The sequence below is a fragment of the Kryptolebias marmoratus genome, linkage group LG3 (assembly GCF_001649575.2).
Source record: "Kryptolebias marmoratus isolate JLee-2015 linkage group LG3, ASM164957v2, whole genome shotgun sequence".
NCBI lineage: Eukaryota > Metazoa > Chordata > Actinopteri > Cyprinodontiformes > Rivulidae > Kryptolebias > Kryptolebias marmoratus.
In genome coordinates, this window is record NC_051432.1 from 27,569,712 (window position 1) to 27,585,662 (window position 15,951).

General features: G+C 38.9%; 2 protein-coding genes across 4 annotated transcripts in view; both read left to right on the forward strand.

Moving 5' to 3' along the window:
* The window catches only part of LOC108245513 (testis-expressed protein 2), a 29,195-nt gene extending 17,402 nt beyond the window's left edge, over positions 1-11,793 (forward strand). For 2 of the 3 annotated variants that reach the window (XM_017432485.3, XM_037974575.1), the window contains exons 5-12: positions 47-282; positions 1,262-1,432; positions 1,877-1,976; positions 6,503-6,629; positions 7,831-7,944; positions 8,576-8,785; positions 9,057-9,177; positions 10,165-11,793. In XM_017432485.3, coding sequence (XP_017287974.1) covers positions 47-282; positions 1,262-1,432; positions 1,877-1,976; positions 6,503-6,629; positions 7,831-7,944; positions 8,576-8,785; positions 9,057-9,177; positions 10,165-10,284 — 1,199 coding nt within the window. In that variant the 3' untranslated portion in view covers positions 10,285-11,793. The remainder of the gene's footprint in view (positions 1-46; positions 283-1,261; positions 1,433-1,876; positions 1,977-6,502; positions 6,630-7,830; positions 7,945-8,575; positions 8,786-9,056; positions 9,178-10,164) is intronic. The other variant, XM_017432487.3, reaches the window with a different exon arrangement.
* Positions 11,794-11,912: 119 nt separating this feature from the next.
* ccdc40 (coiled-coil domain containing 40) overlaps positions 11,913-15,951 on the forward strand; it is a 17,096-nt gene continuing 13,057 nt past the window's right edge. The window contains exons 1-8 of the mRNA XM_017432451.3: positions 11,913-12,712; positions 13,039-13,130; positions 13,354-13,393; positions 13,802-13,914; positions 14,056-14,139; positions 14,540-14,759; positions 15,295-15,452; positions 15,537-15,659. Coding sequence (XP_017287940.1) covers positions 13,044-13,130; positions 13,354-13,393; positions 13,802-13,914; positions 14,056-14,139; positions 14,540-14,759; positions 15,295-15,452; positions 15,537-15,659 — 825 coding nt within the window. The 5' untranslated portion in view covers positions 11,913-12,712; positions 13,039-13,043. The remainder of the gene's footprint in view (positions 12,713-13,038; positions 13,131-13,353; positions 13,394-13,801; positions 13,915-14,055; positions 14,140-14,539; positions 14,760-15,294; positions 15,453-15,536; positions 15,660-15,951) is intronic.

Below are 15,951 nucleotides of genomic sequence, written 5' to 3' on the forward strand. Positions count from 1 at the left end.
TATATGAAATTGGGAATACTTATTTAATGTTTTGCTTTGGTCACAGCGTCCAACTCTCACAGCCGCAGCAGCAGCCGCAGCAGTCTCAATGAGGTGCTGGCATCTCAGCTGAAGTCGAAGGACTCTGCAGCCTCCTCAACAACAGCAGGCAGTGCCAAGAGCAAGTCTCCATTAGACTACACCATCTACATGGGCTCCTTACTGCCAAAACAGCTGGCAGTCAGCCCCACAGCTGCCAGCTCCGCTTCCAGTCTGCAGAGCAGCCCCGGGGCCGAGAAGAAGGTAGCACATACTCATCATCCTTTTATACTAATATCAGATTTCCCTTTTTATGCAGTAAATTGCTATCCCTTTGCTGCTTGTTACATTCCATGTTTCCCGCTGTGAAGCATCCCCTCTTCTTCTAACAACAGTCTGTAAACATCTAGGATGGGGTGGCCAACCCTGGTCCTGGAGGGCCACCATCCTGCAGGTTTTCCTTGTTTCTCTGCTCCAACACCTGATTTGAATCAATGGGTGATTAACAGGCTTCGGCAGAACATGAAGAGGTGATTTAACCTCTGAATCAGGTGTGCTGGAGCAGAGAAACAAGGAAAACCTGCAGGATGGTGGCCCTGAGGACCAGGACTGGCCACCCTGATCTAGGACCTGAGGAGAACTTCTAATATTGACTTTCAGCCTTGACCTTTGACCTCAGAGATTCCTCCTGATTCTTCAAATCTTTGATAATATGAACTGCAGATGATGGGAAATTCAAAGACCTCCCGATGTTCTGTTGAGGAACATTATTCTAAAATTGTTCCTCTATTTTTAGACAGTTTCTCTCAGGCTGCTGAATCTCTGCTCATCTTTACTTCTGACAGATTCAGCCTCTAAAATCCTGTTTTTATCCCCAGTCCTCTCACTGACCTGCTGCTAATTAACCTCATTAGTTGTAAAATGCTCCTCCAGCTGTTTCTTATTTGTTCCACTTACTTTTACAGACTTTTGTTGCCATAAACTTCTACTATATATCTTTTTAATTTGTTAGTTTCAACATTTGATGTTGACTATGTTCCATTGCGAATAAAATATGTGATTATGAGATTTGCAGATCATTTAGTTCTGTTCTTATTTACATTTTACACAACATCCCGTCTTTGTTGGAATCTGGGTTGTAGTTGGAGGAACGAACTAAGATGCAGCAGACTGAATGTTTAATAAAGATGAAGGATTCGTGTTGTTTTTCTCCTGCTGTTATTTACATGAACTCTATCTTTAGCTTCAGGGAACCACTGCAGCTCAGGTGCAGCCCCAGGGAGAGGAGGAAGAGGAGGATACCGTTGCCTGGGTGAACGCAGCTCTCGGTCGGCTCTTCTGGGACTTCCTGACCGAGCCCTACTGGGCTGAAGTGGTCTCCAAGAAGATCCAGATGAAGCTCAGCAAGATTCGAGTGAGTGGAACAGGACAAGTTTTTAGTTTTTAAAATAGAAGATGACTTGGATTTAAATAATCAGGAAAAAAAGGAGTTCTGCTGGAAGCATTTTTACAAACATCCATGTAACATCTAACATGCCTCAGCTACTCCTAAATTAAATTAGAGGTGTCTTATAGGCAATAATTTATAACACAGAGTGTGTTTTTGATTTATTACCATCTACAGTTTCCTGTGAAGATATTGTTGTCTCAGTGAAATGCTGGGAAAAAAAAAACACACAGACGATTGACACCAGAAGGTGTTCCTGCTTCATCCATCTGTGTATGCAGATGTGTGTCTTTACTGGGGGGGTTGTGCATTTACACATTTTGCTTTTTGTTATACTTCAGAAGCAACAACTGATATGTCAAGAGTACAACAAACAGGAGCTGAATGTTTGTTTGCTTGTGTCTTTTTCAGCTGCCTTACTTCATGAATGAATTAACCCTGACAGAACTGGACATGGGCTCAGCCATTCCCAGAATCCTCGGGGCGTCTGCACCCTCCATGGACTATCAAGGCAAGAGAGAAAGACCTAAAATGCTAACAAACACTAAAACCCACTGTGGTTGTTGTGTTTAACCATATGTTTCAGGTCTTTAAAGGCTCTGACACCAAGAGCACAACCGTAAATTCACTTCAGAGATAAATAGGATAAGTTTTGTAACATGAGTCGGGTTATAGAACCTGTGGGGTTCCTCAAATAATGTTGTCGGCTTGTTTTTCTCTATGAACGTTTAAGAAAATAACTGCTTTTCTAAATGGAACACAACGAATTGTCAAGTTACCCCAAAAAGTAGTCACCAGAGTTTAGAGAGTTTTAAACATTTATGTGAAAAATAGAGTCAAAGCGGATCCGATGAATAAAGACGGCACACTGAAACAATAAGTCTGATGTTGAGTTGGTGCAGGTGAGGGTTAGGGCTCTGCAGCTAAAATGTGACATCTCCACTGAAAACATGTCCAAGGTAGAAACAAGGCAGGAGGCCATAAAATAATGTGCACAGCCTGGAATAGAGTTTTGCAAACTGTGCACACAAAAATTTGCATGACCAAAGTGTGGCCACGAGGCTCGCTGATCGTTGGTTGCAAACATGTAGAATTCAGTGAGAATTCAACTGGAAACTAATTATCCCACAACTCGGTGAGATTCCACCTTAAGGTGCACTAAAGGCCACGGTCTTTGGTTGTAGTAAACAATAAGCAGAATAATATGCTGATACTTGTGTTTAAATACGTTTGAGTTAAAATCTGATTAGATTTTCTTTAGACTTGGTTGAAAAGAAAAGGTCCTTTTTTAAAAAAAAGAAGCTTCTCCAGCAGTTCCTGTCGTGTTTTTGCATATGTAGAAATGGAGATGATAATATTTAGTCTGCTTCCAATCCGCAGAACAAACTGTTGAAACTCTCTGTTAAATCATTTAATGAGAGAAACAACATTTAAAGCTGAGCCCTGATCAACTGAACACACTTTTATACTCGTGATAAACATCTTTAGAAAACCAAATATTATTATTAAAACCCAATAAACGTGGAGCTTGCCATCATTATATACAACGGAAGCTGTTTTAGTCATTAAAAACATGCTTATAATGCACCACGAAACAGGCTTTAAAACTCCCACTGAGCTCATCAGACAGGAAGCTCAGAGTCAGGCTTGTTATTTATATAAAGTACAAACATTTCTCTTTCCTTTAGCTGCTGTCTGACAAAAACAAGTTTTTCTGTTTTTTTTTTTACTGGAAGTGTTACACAAAGAAAGTGTGGTCATGATTGGTGTAAAGATTTAACCTCTGAAATGAACTGTAGGTAGTAGAGATGTTCTGGGATGTCAGTGGCTCAGAAAGCTTCATTTTGAGGAACATCTGCAGGTTTTACATCTTTAAACCAATTCTAGTCCCTGTTCAGCAGTTTCACCTAAACGTGACGACTGAGAGGTTTTATTTTTGTCTTCTTGAACTCATTAACACCTAATTTAAGATGTCTCCACTCGTAAGATAAACATTTCTGTTCCTTTTGTCATCTGTGCGTTCTGGTTTTCATGTCTGCTGCTCATCTTCCTCTTGGTGCTCACACTTTCTCTTTTCCTCTGTGCCGTGAGTCACTGCAGCTCTCACGTAACCCTTTAATGAGACAGGAACTGACTTCACAACCAGCTGCGACAGCGCTGATTTTTAATTTTTTATTTTTAATTTTGAAACCTTCCTGAGCAAACACCTGAAGTGCCACTTCAGTCGGTGTGCATGGAGCCCAGATTTATTCAGGTTGTCGTGCTGTGAGCTTTCAGGGACGTGTGTGTTTGTATGTCTGTTACACAAATATCCCATAAATCACTGAATTAATTTGATGGAAACTCTCATAAATTAATCATTGGATGTACGGCTACAACTGAATAACTGAATAACAACCCAATTCAAGATGGCTGCCACAGCTAATCAACCTGAACTAACACAAAATGACTACAGGGTCGGCCGTTTCTATGGATACACCTTTAAAATATGGGAATAATTGGTGATATTAACTTCCTGTTTGTGGCACATTTTGAAGTCGGCCATTTTGGATCCAACTTTTGTTTTTTTTTAATGGGAAGAGGGTCATGTGACACGTCAAACTTATTGGGAATTTAAAACGATGGCAGCACTTTGAACACATTTTATAAGCCATGAGAAACTTGTAAATAACTCATGAAAGAATAAAGTTACGTTAAAACCAAGCACACCATTGTTTTTCTTGTGAAATTCCCAATAAGTCTGATGTGTCACATGACCCTCTTCCCATTAAAAAGACAAAAGTTGGATCCAAAATGGCCGCCACGGTCACCACCCATCTTGAAAAGTTTCCCCCCTTCCCATATACTAATGTGCCACAAACAGGAAGTTAATATCACCAATTATTCTCATTTTATTAGGGTGTATCCATATAAACGGCCCACCCTGTATGCCCTAGTCAGTTTTATAAAGTTAAAGTTTGGTGTGGTAGTAGCTGAGAGTCTTCACCAACACACCCTCCAAGTTCTGACACTTACAAGGTTCTGCAGCAGTAAAGTCAGTCTTCCTGTCGTAAGATGATCCAAGTTTAAAACTCTGGTATAAAAGGTGGCGGGTGATATGCATTTCTTCAAAGGATGTTAGGTCAGATTGTTTGTAAAAATAATTCAAATCATTCCTCATTTCTTTCTTTTTTTTGTCGTATTGCTGTGAAGTTAGAGAAGCCTGTGTGCTCAGGTCTTGGTGTCCGAGTTGAACAAAAGCAAATCTTTGCTAATCCCTGTGGATTAGTCTACCTTTAACGAGTCTACCTCTGCAGGAAGAGGTCATTTTAACTGTCATCCAATAATGATGATTAGTCTGCGGTGGTGTTTCATCTCTCTCTGCTTCTTCCTGGAAAAGCTGCCTCTGTATGCTGTTTTTAATATAAACATTTCTTTTTACATGATTCATTTCTGAAAACATGCATTCCTCTCGTTTGTCTTCCTGTCAGTCAGAAGAACCTTCATTAATCCATCTGTTTACACTCAGATCCATAAACACATTGCCTTCTTTGTTGCTGAAAATGAAAACCAACAGGAGCCGTTTACCGTAAGCTGCCATGTTGTATTTTTGGAACCGGAGTCTGTGCACTGATGATGTGCAGTTTTAAGTCCCGCCTTCTCCCCCGCACACAATCATGGAGTCACATTAACTTTCTTTTAAGCAAAAAATAACTAATTACAGATAAACATGTTAGAAAAATAAATATTTGAACAAACAGCAGCAAGGTAAGAACTACATGGGGGGGAAAAGGTGTTTTTTTTTTTTAAACGTACAATCAGTCTGTAACCGATTATCCTGAACGATATGGGATGGTGCTGGTTGGAAGTTTCCTTACATATTGAATGAAATGTGTCTGTGTAGGTAAACAAATATGGCCGTAGGTTCAACGTTTGACCCATTTTCAGTCACTGTTTCTGAAGGTCAACAAACAAACCTGGTGGTTGCTGTTCGGTTCTTCTTCCAAGTTTTTAATTTAAAGACTTAAAACCATTGATATGAAGAAATGTACGGACAGTTTATCCTTCCTTTCTCGGTCCGATCGGGTGCAGCTCATACGTTTTAAATAAAAAGGCCCAGAAGGCTGAGCAGATTCAGCTTCTTCTGCCTTTTTATTTTTACACGTTTCTCCATCAAAACTTCCTCCTTTTTCTGTTTTTTTTGCTTTGATTTCTTTTTTTTTTTTCTAAGGTCACGCTTTGATTTTCTCTCCACTTCCTGTTTCTCTTTGACTTCTCTCTTCTTCCTCATGCCACTTTGACATCATTATTTCATCAGTTATGGTTTTCAGTCTTGGTCACCAGCTTCCTGATGTTGATCCTGCCAGCCCGGCTGCAGAGGATCGGCTCTTTGTCTCCGTGTTTTCTGCCTTTTCAGGCCGCATATCTTTAACAAATTGGAACAACCGTGTGATGTTTTCAGTTTTAGAATATTAGAATAACTTTGCATTTAATTTATTCAACTGTTGTCAGAAACCTAAACCACCAATATGAAGTGTAAGTAGCCTGTTCTTGGATTATTGATTATCAATCTGAATTATAATAATATTTTATGCATGGACTAAATGTTTACAAACCTTTAGATTTTTATCTGGCGGACCTTTGCTGCCCCGAGTGGTTTAAAGGGAAACTACACCTAAATAAATGTTCAGCTGTGGCTCTTTGTAAAACCATGTTATTTTGTTGTTGTTTTTTTAATTATTTAAACAGACAGTTCACGTATATGCCTTCTTACAACAAAAATAGTTGTTTAAATTAAAAATAAAATGAGAGGAATCAAAAAGAAATCAGTTCTCACCTAAATGATGCCAAAAAAAACAACATTATGAAAACATCGGAGGGAAATAAAAGCCAAAAGTGACACCGTTGTGACTTCAAGTGTTTTTATTCTTGTATGAAAACCAGTCAAGAGGACAAAATGAGGGATTTATAAATCTTTTCTTGTTTCTGTAAAGACGAGCGTGTCGGTCAGAGAGTTCCTCTGTGTTTTCCCCCCTCCTAATGATTCCTGTGTTTCAGGTCTGTGGTTCGACTTGGAGATCTCCTACAGCGGCTCCTTCCTGATGACTCTGGAAACCAAGATGATCCTGAACCGCCTGGGGAAGGAGGGCGAGAGCCTCCGCTTAGGGGAGTTCGGCAAAGACGGGTAAGATGGCCGACATCCGTCTCAACATTTCAGGGTTTAATGCCAACTGGACCTGGGGAAGTGGTGCTTGTTTCTGTCGGGTGTCTGCCCCTCCCCTCCCTCACACTGTGTTTAATAACTCTTCTGTTTTTCCACTTCTTCTTCCCCCTCTCTTTGGATCCTACCTTTACGCCGCTGTTAATCGGATGTTTCCTGCCTCGGTGAGTGCCGACTAATTTCACTCCAGTTGGGGATTAATGTTTCATCCATTTAATTATTCATTTCTTGGTCTGATCGTGTTTACCTGACGGCATATTTCTCTGAAATAAAGACAGATTCTGTGAAACCCTCGACTCGTTGTAAGATGTCGACATTAAAAATGGTTCCTCCACAGCCTGGAAGAGTCTGGATCTTGTTTTTAGTATTTTCCAGGTCTTAAAAAGTGTGGACAAACATTAAGTTTCCAGCCTTTATTTCTTTTCAAAGGATAAGAAATATAGATTAGTGTGCAAAACTTTTAAACCATCCCTATTTTTGTTATACAGTACTTCCAAAATTTGCCTTTTTGGAAGGAAAATATAAAGAAACGAGGGATAAGTCAAACTTTTTGCTTAGTACTATAATCATTGTTTTTGTTTACATTATAAGATACCATATGAACCTCCTGAAGCTTAAATAAGTGCTTTTAAATCAAATTATTGACCTTATGTTGCTTAGTCTGCAACCAGTGAGCTGAAAGTTGCATAAAGAATTAACTGCAGTTTTATTTTACTCTGAAACAGAACAAAGTTTCACAAAAATAACCTTGTGTTGATTTAATAAACACTTAAACTATGAAAATAACACCATAAAGTTAATACAAAAACAGTCTGATCTATGTTTACAGTAAATGTTTGTATTTGACCAAAGTAAATTTTAAAACCGTGAAGCTGTAGGAACCCTTCCCTTCCACATCCAGTATTTTTACATACAGATGTTAAAAAAACTGCACCAAACTTAGTAAATACTGTAGATTTATAGAAGTTTTAATATTAGAAATAAATCAGAAATCTACTGAAAGGTGTGGAATTTCAGAATGGAAAATGTTTTTTATAAAAGCATCTATAAAAAACCAGCTTCACCCGAGCTGTTTATTCTGAAATAAAACCTAAAATCTTTAATGTTTCACATCTTTGTCCCGTTTGCTTGTGAGTAATCATGAAGATTTCCCGTTTGTCTCCAGATGCAGACCTCGGACGTATTGCCTGGCTGCCAGCGATGAAGAGTCCTCCAGTGCGGGCTCGTCGGACGAAGAGGACGCCTCAGACGTCTCCAGTGACTCCACCGGAGCAGAAGGGTGATTAGTTTTAGAATATAAAAATCTGACTAAGCATCAAATGCAGGTGAATTTATCTAAAATAATTCTGTTTAATCGAGTCAACAGCTTCATAAAGTAGTATTAGTTGGTAAAGCCTCAAACTGACAGAACCATTTATAAATAATTGAGTTAAAGGTTGAGCATTCCTTGACTTAATGAACATCTGACGTTTAAACAAAGATCATCTTCTGCTGAGAAATGACAGAGTTGTAGCCGTGAGATTTTGTGAGATATTTCAAGGTTTTGCAGGCGTTCAGAGCCTCTGTTGTTCATGACTCTCAGCTACTACCACACCAAGCTTCAGCTCAATATTTGCAAAACTAAGTTAGTCATTTTTCCGTTTGCCAGATGCTTAGCTGTGGCTGCCATCTTCAATCAGCTTGACTCCAAACATTAATCAGTTGTAGATGTAGATCCAATAATAACTTTTCTGGTAGTTTAATTAAAATCTGTCCAGTAGTTTGTGTGATATTTTGCTAACAGACAGACAAACAAACACACAGACCCTTCTGCCTTTAATGACAGGTGATAAATAAGTCTGGTTTTATAGAAGTACATCTAGGATGAGTTTATTCTAGTTTAACTCTGACTTTTCTTTCAATAACTTCAGTTTTGTCGGGGGACATAAATCGAGCAAGATCATGCGCTTTGTGGACAAGATCGCCAAGTCCAAGTACTTCCAGAAGGCCACGGAGACGGAGTTCATCAAAAAGAAGATGGAGGAGGTGTCCAACACGCCCCTGCTCCTCACCGTGGAGCTTCAGCAGCTCCGAGGAAGGCTGGCTGTCAACATTCCTCCTCCTCCCACGGACAGAATATGGTACGTGAAGGACGCTTTGTCTGACCGGGACGCAGAAGACAGCCACGTCTCTTAGAGGGACAGATGGTCCCGTTTTCCTCCGAGGACCTTTCATATTCTCCAGCTCCCTCCTGTCTGTCAGTCGTTCTAAATGACAAATAATTACCTTTAAACGAACACATCAGCTGATCTACTGAAATAAACAAACGACATCACTGCCCTCTGGTTTTCTTTGATATATTTCAGGCAGTTTTTTTGTAATAAAAACGGTTTGGGGTGTTTTCTGCTGCAGGTACGGCTTCAGGACTCCACCTCGCCTGGAGCTGAAGGCCCGACCTAAACTTGGGGAGAGAGAGGTCACTCTGGCTCACGTTACCGACTGGATCGAGAAAAAACTGGAACAGGAATTCCAGGTATTTCATTTTAATTTACTACAGCCCTGTCTTTACTCCAGATGGGTTTTTTTGTTTATATTTTTTGCTTTTGTTCAAATATTCTGGGAAAGTTTGCGCTGGGCTCTGAAGCCCATTAATGTATGAAGCATCCTCTGTGCAGAATCAGTTTTTGGCTGCGTTCAGCTGTGACGTACGCTCAGCAGCTAACAGTCGCATCAAACTATTCCCTGCTAAGCTGGAAAACAGAACCGTAGTCCAAGCTGTTCTTCAGCATGTATTAATAACAGGAGGAGGAGGAGATGGACGGAGCTCCCCACATCCTGCCGCTCACACAAACACACATTTCTTTGTTTTCTTCTGACAAGCAGGGACAGCTCAAGATTTTAGATTTTTATAGATTAAAAATCCTGGCAGGCAGCGTTGTGTGAAACGAGGAGCTCTCTGCTTGAACGTTCACATTAATAACGGACCAAAATGCAGAGAAACAACTTAGCTTGGCTAAAAGTTTTTTTTATTTCCTTCTTTGAAACATTTGATGGTTTCCTCTCAGTTGTTAACCATTTCAGCACATGGTGACAGGATCAGAATAAAGTGAGACAAATGTAGAAAATAAAACAGTGAAATCAGCTCAGTTGTTTTGGTTTGGAGGACGTAGTGATGGTGAACATGTGTGAAATAGGCTGTCATGGTTTCTGGAAACCTTTGTATCTTCAGACCATGTAGAGACTCAAAAACAGAGTTGTTTTTTTTTTTTAATCTCTGTTTTTATTCAACAAGAAGTTCTGAGTGTGGACCGGAGGTGGAAACCTGGTGCCGTGTGGACAGAACCTCGGTCATTCAGAGGAGTTTTTAGAGAAAATGTAGAATTTCCAGTTAAAGTTGTTTATCTTTGTGCAGATTCCTAGGTTTGGGTTTGCTTCTTTTTGTTTTATTCAAATAATTTCCTGTTTAAGACGTGTCAACTAACACCTAACTATTTAAACGTTTTTCTTGCTCCCGTTTCAGAAAATCCTTGTCATGCCAAACATGGATGACGTGTGGCTGACCATCATGCATTCTGCCATGGATCCGCGCACAGCGGGAGGACCGTTGGTCTGCCCCTCGCCGAACGCAGAGCCCTCCTAGCAGCAGGCAGCCCTGAAGATCATTTACAGTATTGCCTAAAAACTGTCCCCAGATGGGAGCCGAGTTTAAAGTCTTCAGGCTCTGTTGTTTTTTTACGAACACATTCCCTCAGCGAGCTGCTTTCTCCCCAACCGGGACAGAAACTCTGTGAACCTTTCAGTTACGAGGTAGAGTCGACCAAGTAGAGAGAAAAGGCAAAGAGTTGCTCGCTCATCGCTGCACGGCGCCAACTGAAGAGCCACTAATACCTGAAGGCGAGCCGTGTTTGGCTCGCAACTAAATGCAGGGTTAAGTTAATAAGCAGGAATGTACTCTATGAATATTTGAAGTATGTCCTATGAACACAAAGATGTGGAAGCATTCACCAGAAACCTTACGGAGGAGGGGGAGCATGTGCTTCCCTTTAGAGGTGCAGCACATTTAAATTACAGAAACAAATATTGGAAATCTCAGATACTAGTCGGTAGGTTTATTTAGTTGCTTTAAAATCAGGTATTAATAAGCAGTATTCTTCTGTGGTGAGGCTAGACTCGAACACCCTTATTCTATTGCCAACCCTCCCCCCTTTTTAACGCCATTCTTGTCCCGTAGGCTCCTTACGACTACAAACGCAGAGACAAGTGCAATGTTAGAAATGCTGCATAGATCCTTTACAGAGACTCTAAATGAAGGGGTGGGTCTGACGAAGAGCACGATGCCTTTAACGCTCTGTTGAATGTATGTACGAATGTGTGTGACCAGGTTCTTTACCCAGTTACTTTGACTGCGGTATGCAAATAATTGCACAGCACAAATGTTTTTTTTGTTTTTTCTTTTCTTTTGATAAACACTATCTTACTTTACAAATCTTTTTCCAGTTCGTCGGTTAATCGTTACGCTCATGAAGGAGTGAGTGACGTGCTTGTTTATCGACAGTGAAGATATCGGGAGTTAATTTTAATGTGACATTTGTTTTACAAAGACTCGACCTGCCTTACTGTTTGTAGGCAAACACCTCCGAGTGAAGGTACGCCCAACTAAAAAACTAACTATTGCCAAGAATATAGAGCCTTAATAACAGATAAAAAAAAGATTTTTTTAAACCCTACTTCTCTAAACCAAAGTTCCTCGGCATCAGATTTCTGTCTGTGCTTCAAACTGATGAAGGCTCATATTTCTGAGTATACACACATTAACCTTGTTTACAAGCGTCTTTCCTTTTTTTTCCTCCCATTTAATATTGTTTTAAGATGGTGAAGCACTGTAACAACTGATTTTTGTTTGGATTATTGCCTTTTTCTTTATGAAGTATTTTTGAATAATTGTGTAAAAATGGGTTATGGCTTCAGGTTTAGTTTTTTTTTTTTGTCTACTTCTTTGGTATTAACAGAATGAAACCAGATTTTGGAGAAAATATCTGTGAATTTTTTTTTGTTTCTTTTCTTTTGACAATTGCATAATTTTAAGGCCAAAATCAGTGATTATGTGTCTCTGCCTTATTTATACAGCAAATAAATCTGTTATTGACAACTGTTGGTGTTGGCTCATAATCTATGGTTTTAATTTGACAAATCTACTTTCAAAGTAGCCACTGAGTTCAGTTTTTAGGTCAGATACTCATTGCAAACTATGAATTTAACAGAAGGTTATCCTGACCTATATGCAGAACACCTGTAGTTTTCCAGTTTTATTTATTTACTTACTTATTTACAGAGTATATCTTAGATTTACTTAAGTTTGTGTGAAGTAAAGTGATTTGCTGCGTTTCAGCTCACACAATGCCTAATTAGTGCTAAAGAAAGTACTCCTAAATAGAAACTTAATAAACAGATTTATGGTAAGTAACTTGAAATATTTGTCATATGACATTTGTCAATATTGCTGTTGTAGGTTCTGCATGATTCATCAAAAGTAAAACAATTGTTTTGTTTTGTTTTTTTCCATGATGAATTATAATATATCATTAGAGTCATGATAAACATACCATTGAAGCAAATTAAAATAAAATAACATCAAAATAATTACAAAAAAGGAATAAAACAGAAATAAACACGTCAGAAAATCTGAGATGGTTACAGTAAACAGACGGGTCAATACTGATGACGTCAGCATGTTGAAACGAGCATTGCGCATGCGCCTGCAACAGAAGTTTGCGGTTGCTTAGTAACGCCGCTCCGTTGAATGTTGTCAGCGAAGGTAGAAATCAGTTTTTAATGCTATTTTTTTTTAAAGATTTCATTACACAATTATATTTTTTTTCTACGTTGCAGTTTGGCTATCATCTAAAAATGTTGATGAAGTAGCCAGCTTCTTTTTTCTCTTTTAATATCGGTATTTTGAACAGAAAACACCAAGAAGCCAAGTTACCCGCTGAGAACTACAAAAACCCTTCAGCGGAAATTCGCGGTTGCTTGGCAACGCTGGTTCCTCGGTTTGTTACCGGAAGAAGGTAGATTTTAAACATTTAATGTCTTTTAGAGGTTTTTATTTTTCATTTAAATGTTAAATAACACATTTGTATGCTCTCAGTCACCCTGGAAGAATGTTACATTGAACTTCCGTTGACCGCTACGTCAGCTGGCGTTAAATAAGACTACTTTTTATTTGTTTTTTTTTTGTTTTACTTCGAGTAGCTACTTTGCACCAGCCTCATAAAACTGATAAAACTAAAGTAATAACAGTAAGAATGATGGCATGTTTTATTATCACCAACTCTTACCCAGAAAGATATGTTATAAAGGTACCTTTTTTAAAATACACCTAATCATGTGACAGGTACAATGCAGAATCCAACAGATGAGGAGGAAAGGGAGGAGAAGCAACATGATGAAGATGCCACTGGAAAGAGTGACCCACCTTCTGTACAGGTCTGATGTCCACAGGGGACAAAAACACTATTTCTTTTTTATTTTTGCACTTTTTATTCATTTATGAAGTCATGTTGGGCATTTGTCCTGCTGCTGCAACATATAAAACATGAACAGGAGCCTACGATCAGTGCATCCAGAATTTATTATACTATCTATCAATTAATCAATCAATCAATCAATGTGCAGCTGATAGGCTTGTGTATTTCTGTTGGGGACACAGGGTTCATTAGGACCACAGCCTGATGACCTCAGTATGGCAGGTAAATAACCCCTACATCCAGTCAAACACTCAATACATAAAATAACTCATTTTAATACAATGTTATATCATCACGAAGCCAATAAAATCACCAAATTTAAAACTAAAATCTGCACAAAATATTAACTCTTCAGAAGACCATTTTTTAAGGATTGTTGTCGCTTTAATTAACTTAGCTTAAAAGATAAAATTGTCTTTTTTGACTAAAACAATGTTTCTATAACAATATTGTTAAATATTGGCATCTTTGATTGGAATATGTGACAAAGAGAAAAAAACAGAAACATCCATTTTTTAAAGAAACAAAAATGTTTCCCTTCTTTATTTTCAGGTTTCAAACTACAGCTTCATGTTAGGTTAGTTTTTTGCTGTATAAAGTCATTAATTCTGTGTTTTTTGGTCTGCGTAGCACCGACTCCTCACCTGTCAAGCCCAAACACGTCAGAAGTCATGACGGATCCAGAGTCGCCACAAGAGGATGAAGAGGAGGAGGAAGAGTTACTCGTTCTTGACCCTGAACATGTCTGTTTGCTTGGGACTTTTAAAACACAATGTTAATATTTATAAAATAAAATGTCTCTGTTAATAGATTAATGAGTTTATGAATGTTTTTTCTGTCATATATTTTGCACACCCACTACAATCTGATTTTTGTTTTTACAGCCGCTGGCCAAAAGGCTTCAAGATGCTCTGAACCGTCACTTCAGGAAAAACCTGGAAAGAATCAATCAGGAACTGACTGAAAAGGTTTGTGACTTTTATCTCAGTAACAACTAAAAGCACTCAAATCTCTGCCAAAGTCATAAAATCATTAAAGACATTGTAGGATCCGGATCACCACCAAGATTTAATCACTTTTTTTTTTTTTTTTGTGATAACATTTCCTGAAAATTTCTTTAAAATCTGTTCATTAGTGTTTAAGTGATCTTGCTAACAGACAAACAAACATTCCTCCTTGGTGGAGGAAATTAAAAGTTTCAGATATATCAGTTAATCTCTTCAGAAGATGACTTGGTTGCTGTAATCAGTATTTTTTGTGTGGCCTGCTATAGCAGCACAGAAAATGTGAGGCTAAAATGTAATGTGATGTAATTAAACAATATGTCTGTCGATTTCTTCCTTGCGCTCTTTTTCCTGCCCACCCCAGTGGGCCGTTAAGAAGGCAGATGGCGTCCAGTTACAGGAAGTGAGCGTCGAGGTGTTCGGGCTTCAGGAAGTTCTGACCAAAATGCAGAACAGGATGGAGGACGTTAATCGGGCCAAGGCTCAGGCCGAAGCCCAGCGTTGGCAGGCACAAAATCAGCTGGAGGCGACGAAGAGCGGATTTTCTGACCTGAGCGAGCAGAACAGCCAAGACAAAGCACAGGGTGGGAATCTGCTTATCCAGGGTCTCTTTAGGCTTTATTTTATCTTTATTTTAAAATCTGTGATTAATAATCTATTGCATGATCATTTCATGTTTGACTCAACTAAAAATATAGTGACAATATGGATCAAAGGAAACAAACATATTATTTACTTGGAGATCTTAAACTGATAAGCCGCCGTCACAAACCACTTCCTCTGTACTGTCATATTCACACACAGATATTTCAGTTTCTCTTATTACAGCACAGCAGCTGATATGGATTGTTTCATTTTCTAAAGCTTTAAATATTAACTTTGTCATGTTAAATGGCAATCAACAGAAAAATATATTAAATTATATTTGAATTTTGGGTTTAAATGTCTGTGTAAGAGACATTTTTCAAGATGTACTGTAACAGCTCCACATAACAATGGAATAGACAATATTGTACAGAACAGTTCATACTACACAGTCTAATGTTGCAGTTTTGTTTAGATAGTAAAAAAAACAGCTTGTATATTTACAATAATGTTTACTTTTTTATTTTCCCCCAGCCTCCAAGCTCCAGGGGAAATTAGACAAAGTGTTGCAGCACCTCAGCTTTACACAAGGAGTCAGTGAAGATCTGCACTCCAAAGTCAAAACCATGAAGAACCTTCAGCGCCGAGCAGGAGCTGAGAAAACCCAGGCAGAAGACCAGAAATTAAAACAGGTACCCAAGCTGACCTATGGGAAATAGAAGACTGGAGTGGAAACTACCACTGAGCTTCTGGTATTTTTCCTCCTGTGCCATCAGGACTTGTATATCGATCACCTAACAAAGGAGGTGGAGAGGCTGACCCTGCAGGTAGCCATGTATGAGGTCCAGAAAAGTGCTCAAGCAGAGGAGACACAGGCGGCCAAGCAGGCGTTCTCTGAGGTAACCGTTATATTATTTTACAAAATGAGCTTTTAGTCAGTTACAATAAGGTGCTGTTTCCACCTGTGGGCATCCCAATAAACGTATGTCCAATAATCCCTTCACCTTAAGTTCGGGTTTTAACTCTTAACTGTTCAAAATGCTTCATTCCTGTAGAAGCTGAACATTCAGCTGCATTAGATGCTGAACATTCAGCTGCATTAGAAGCTGAACATTCAGCTGCATTAGAAGCTGAACATTCAGCTACATTAGAAGCTGAACATTCAGCAGCATTAGAAGCTGAACATTCAGC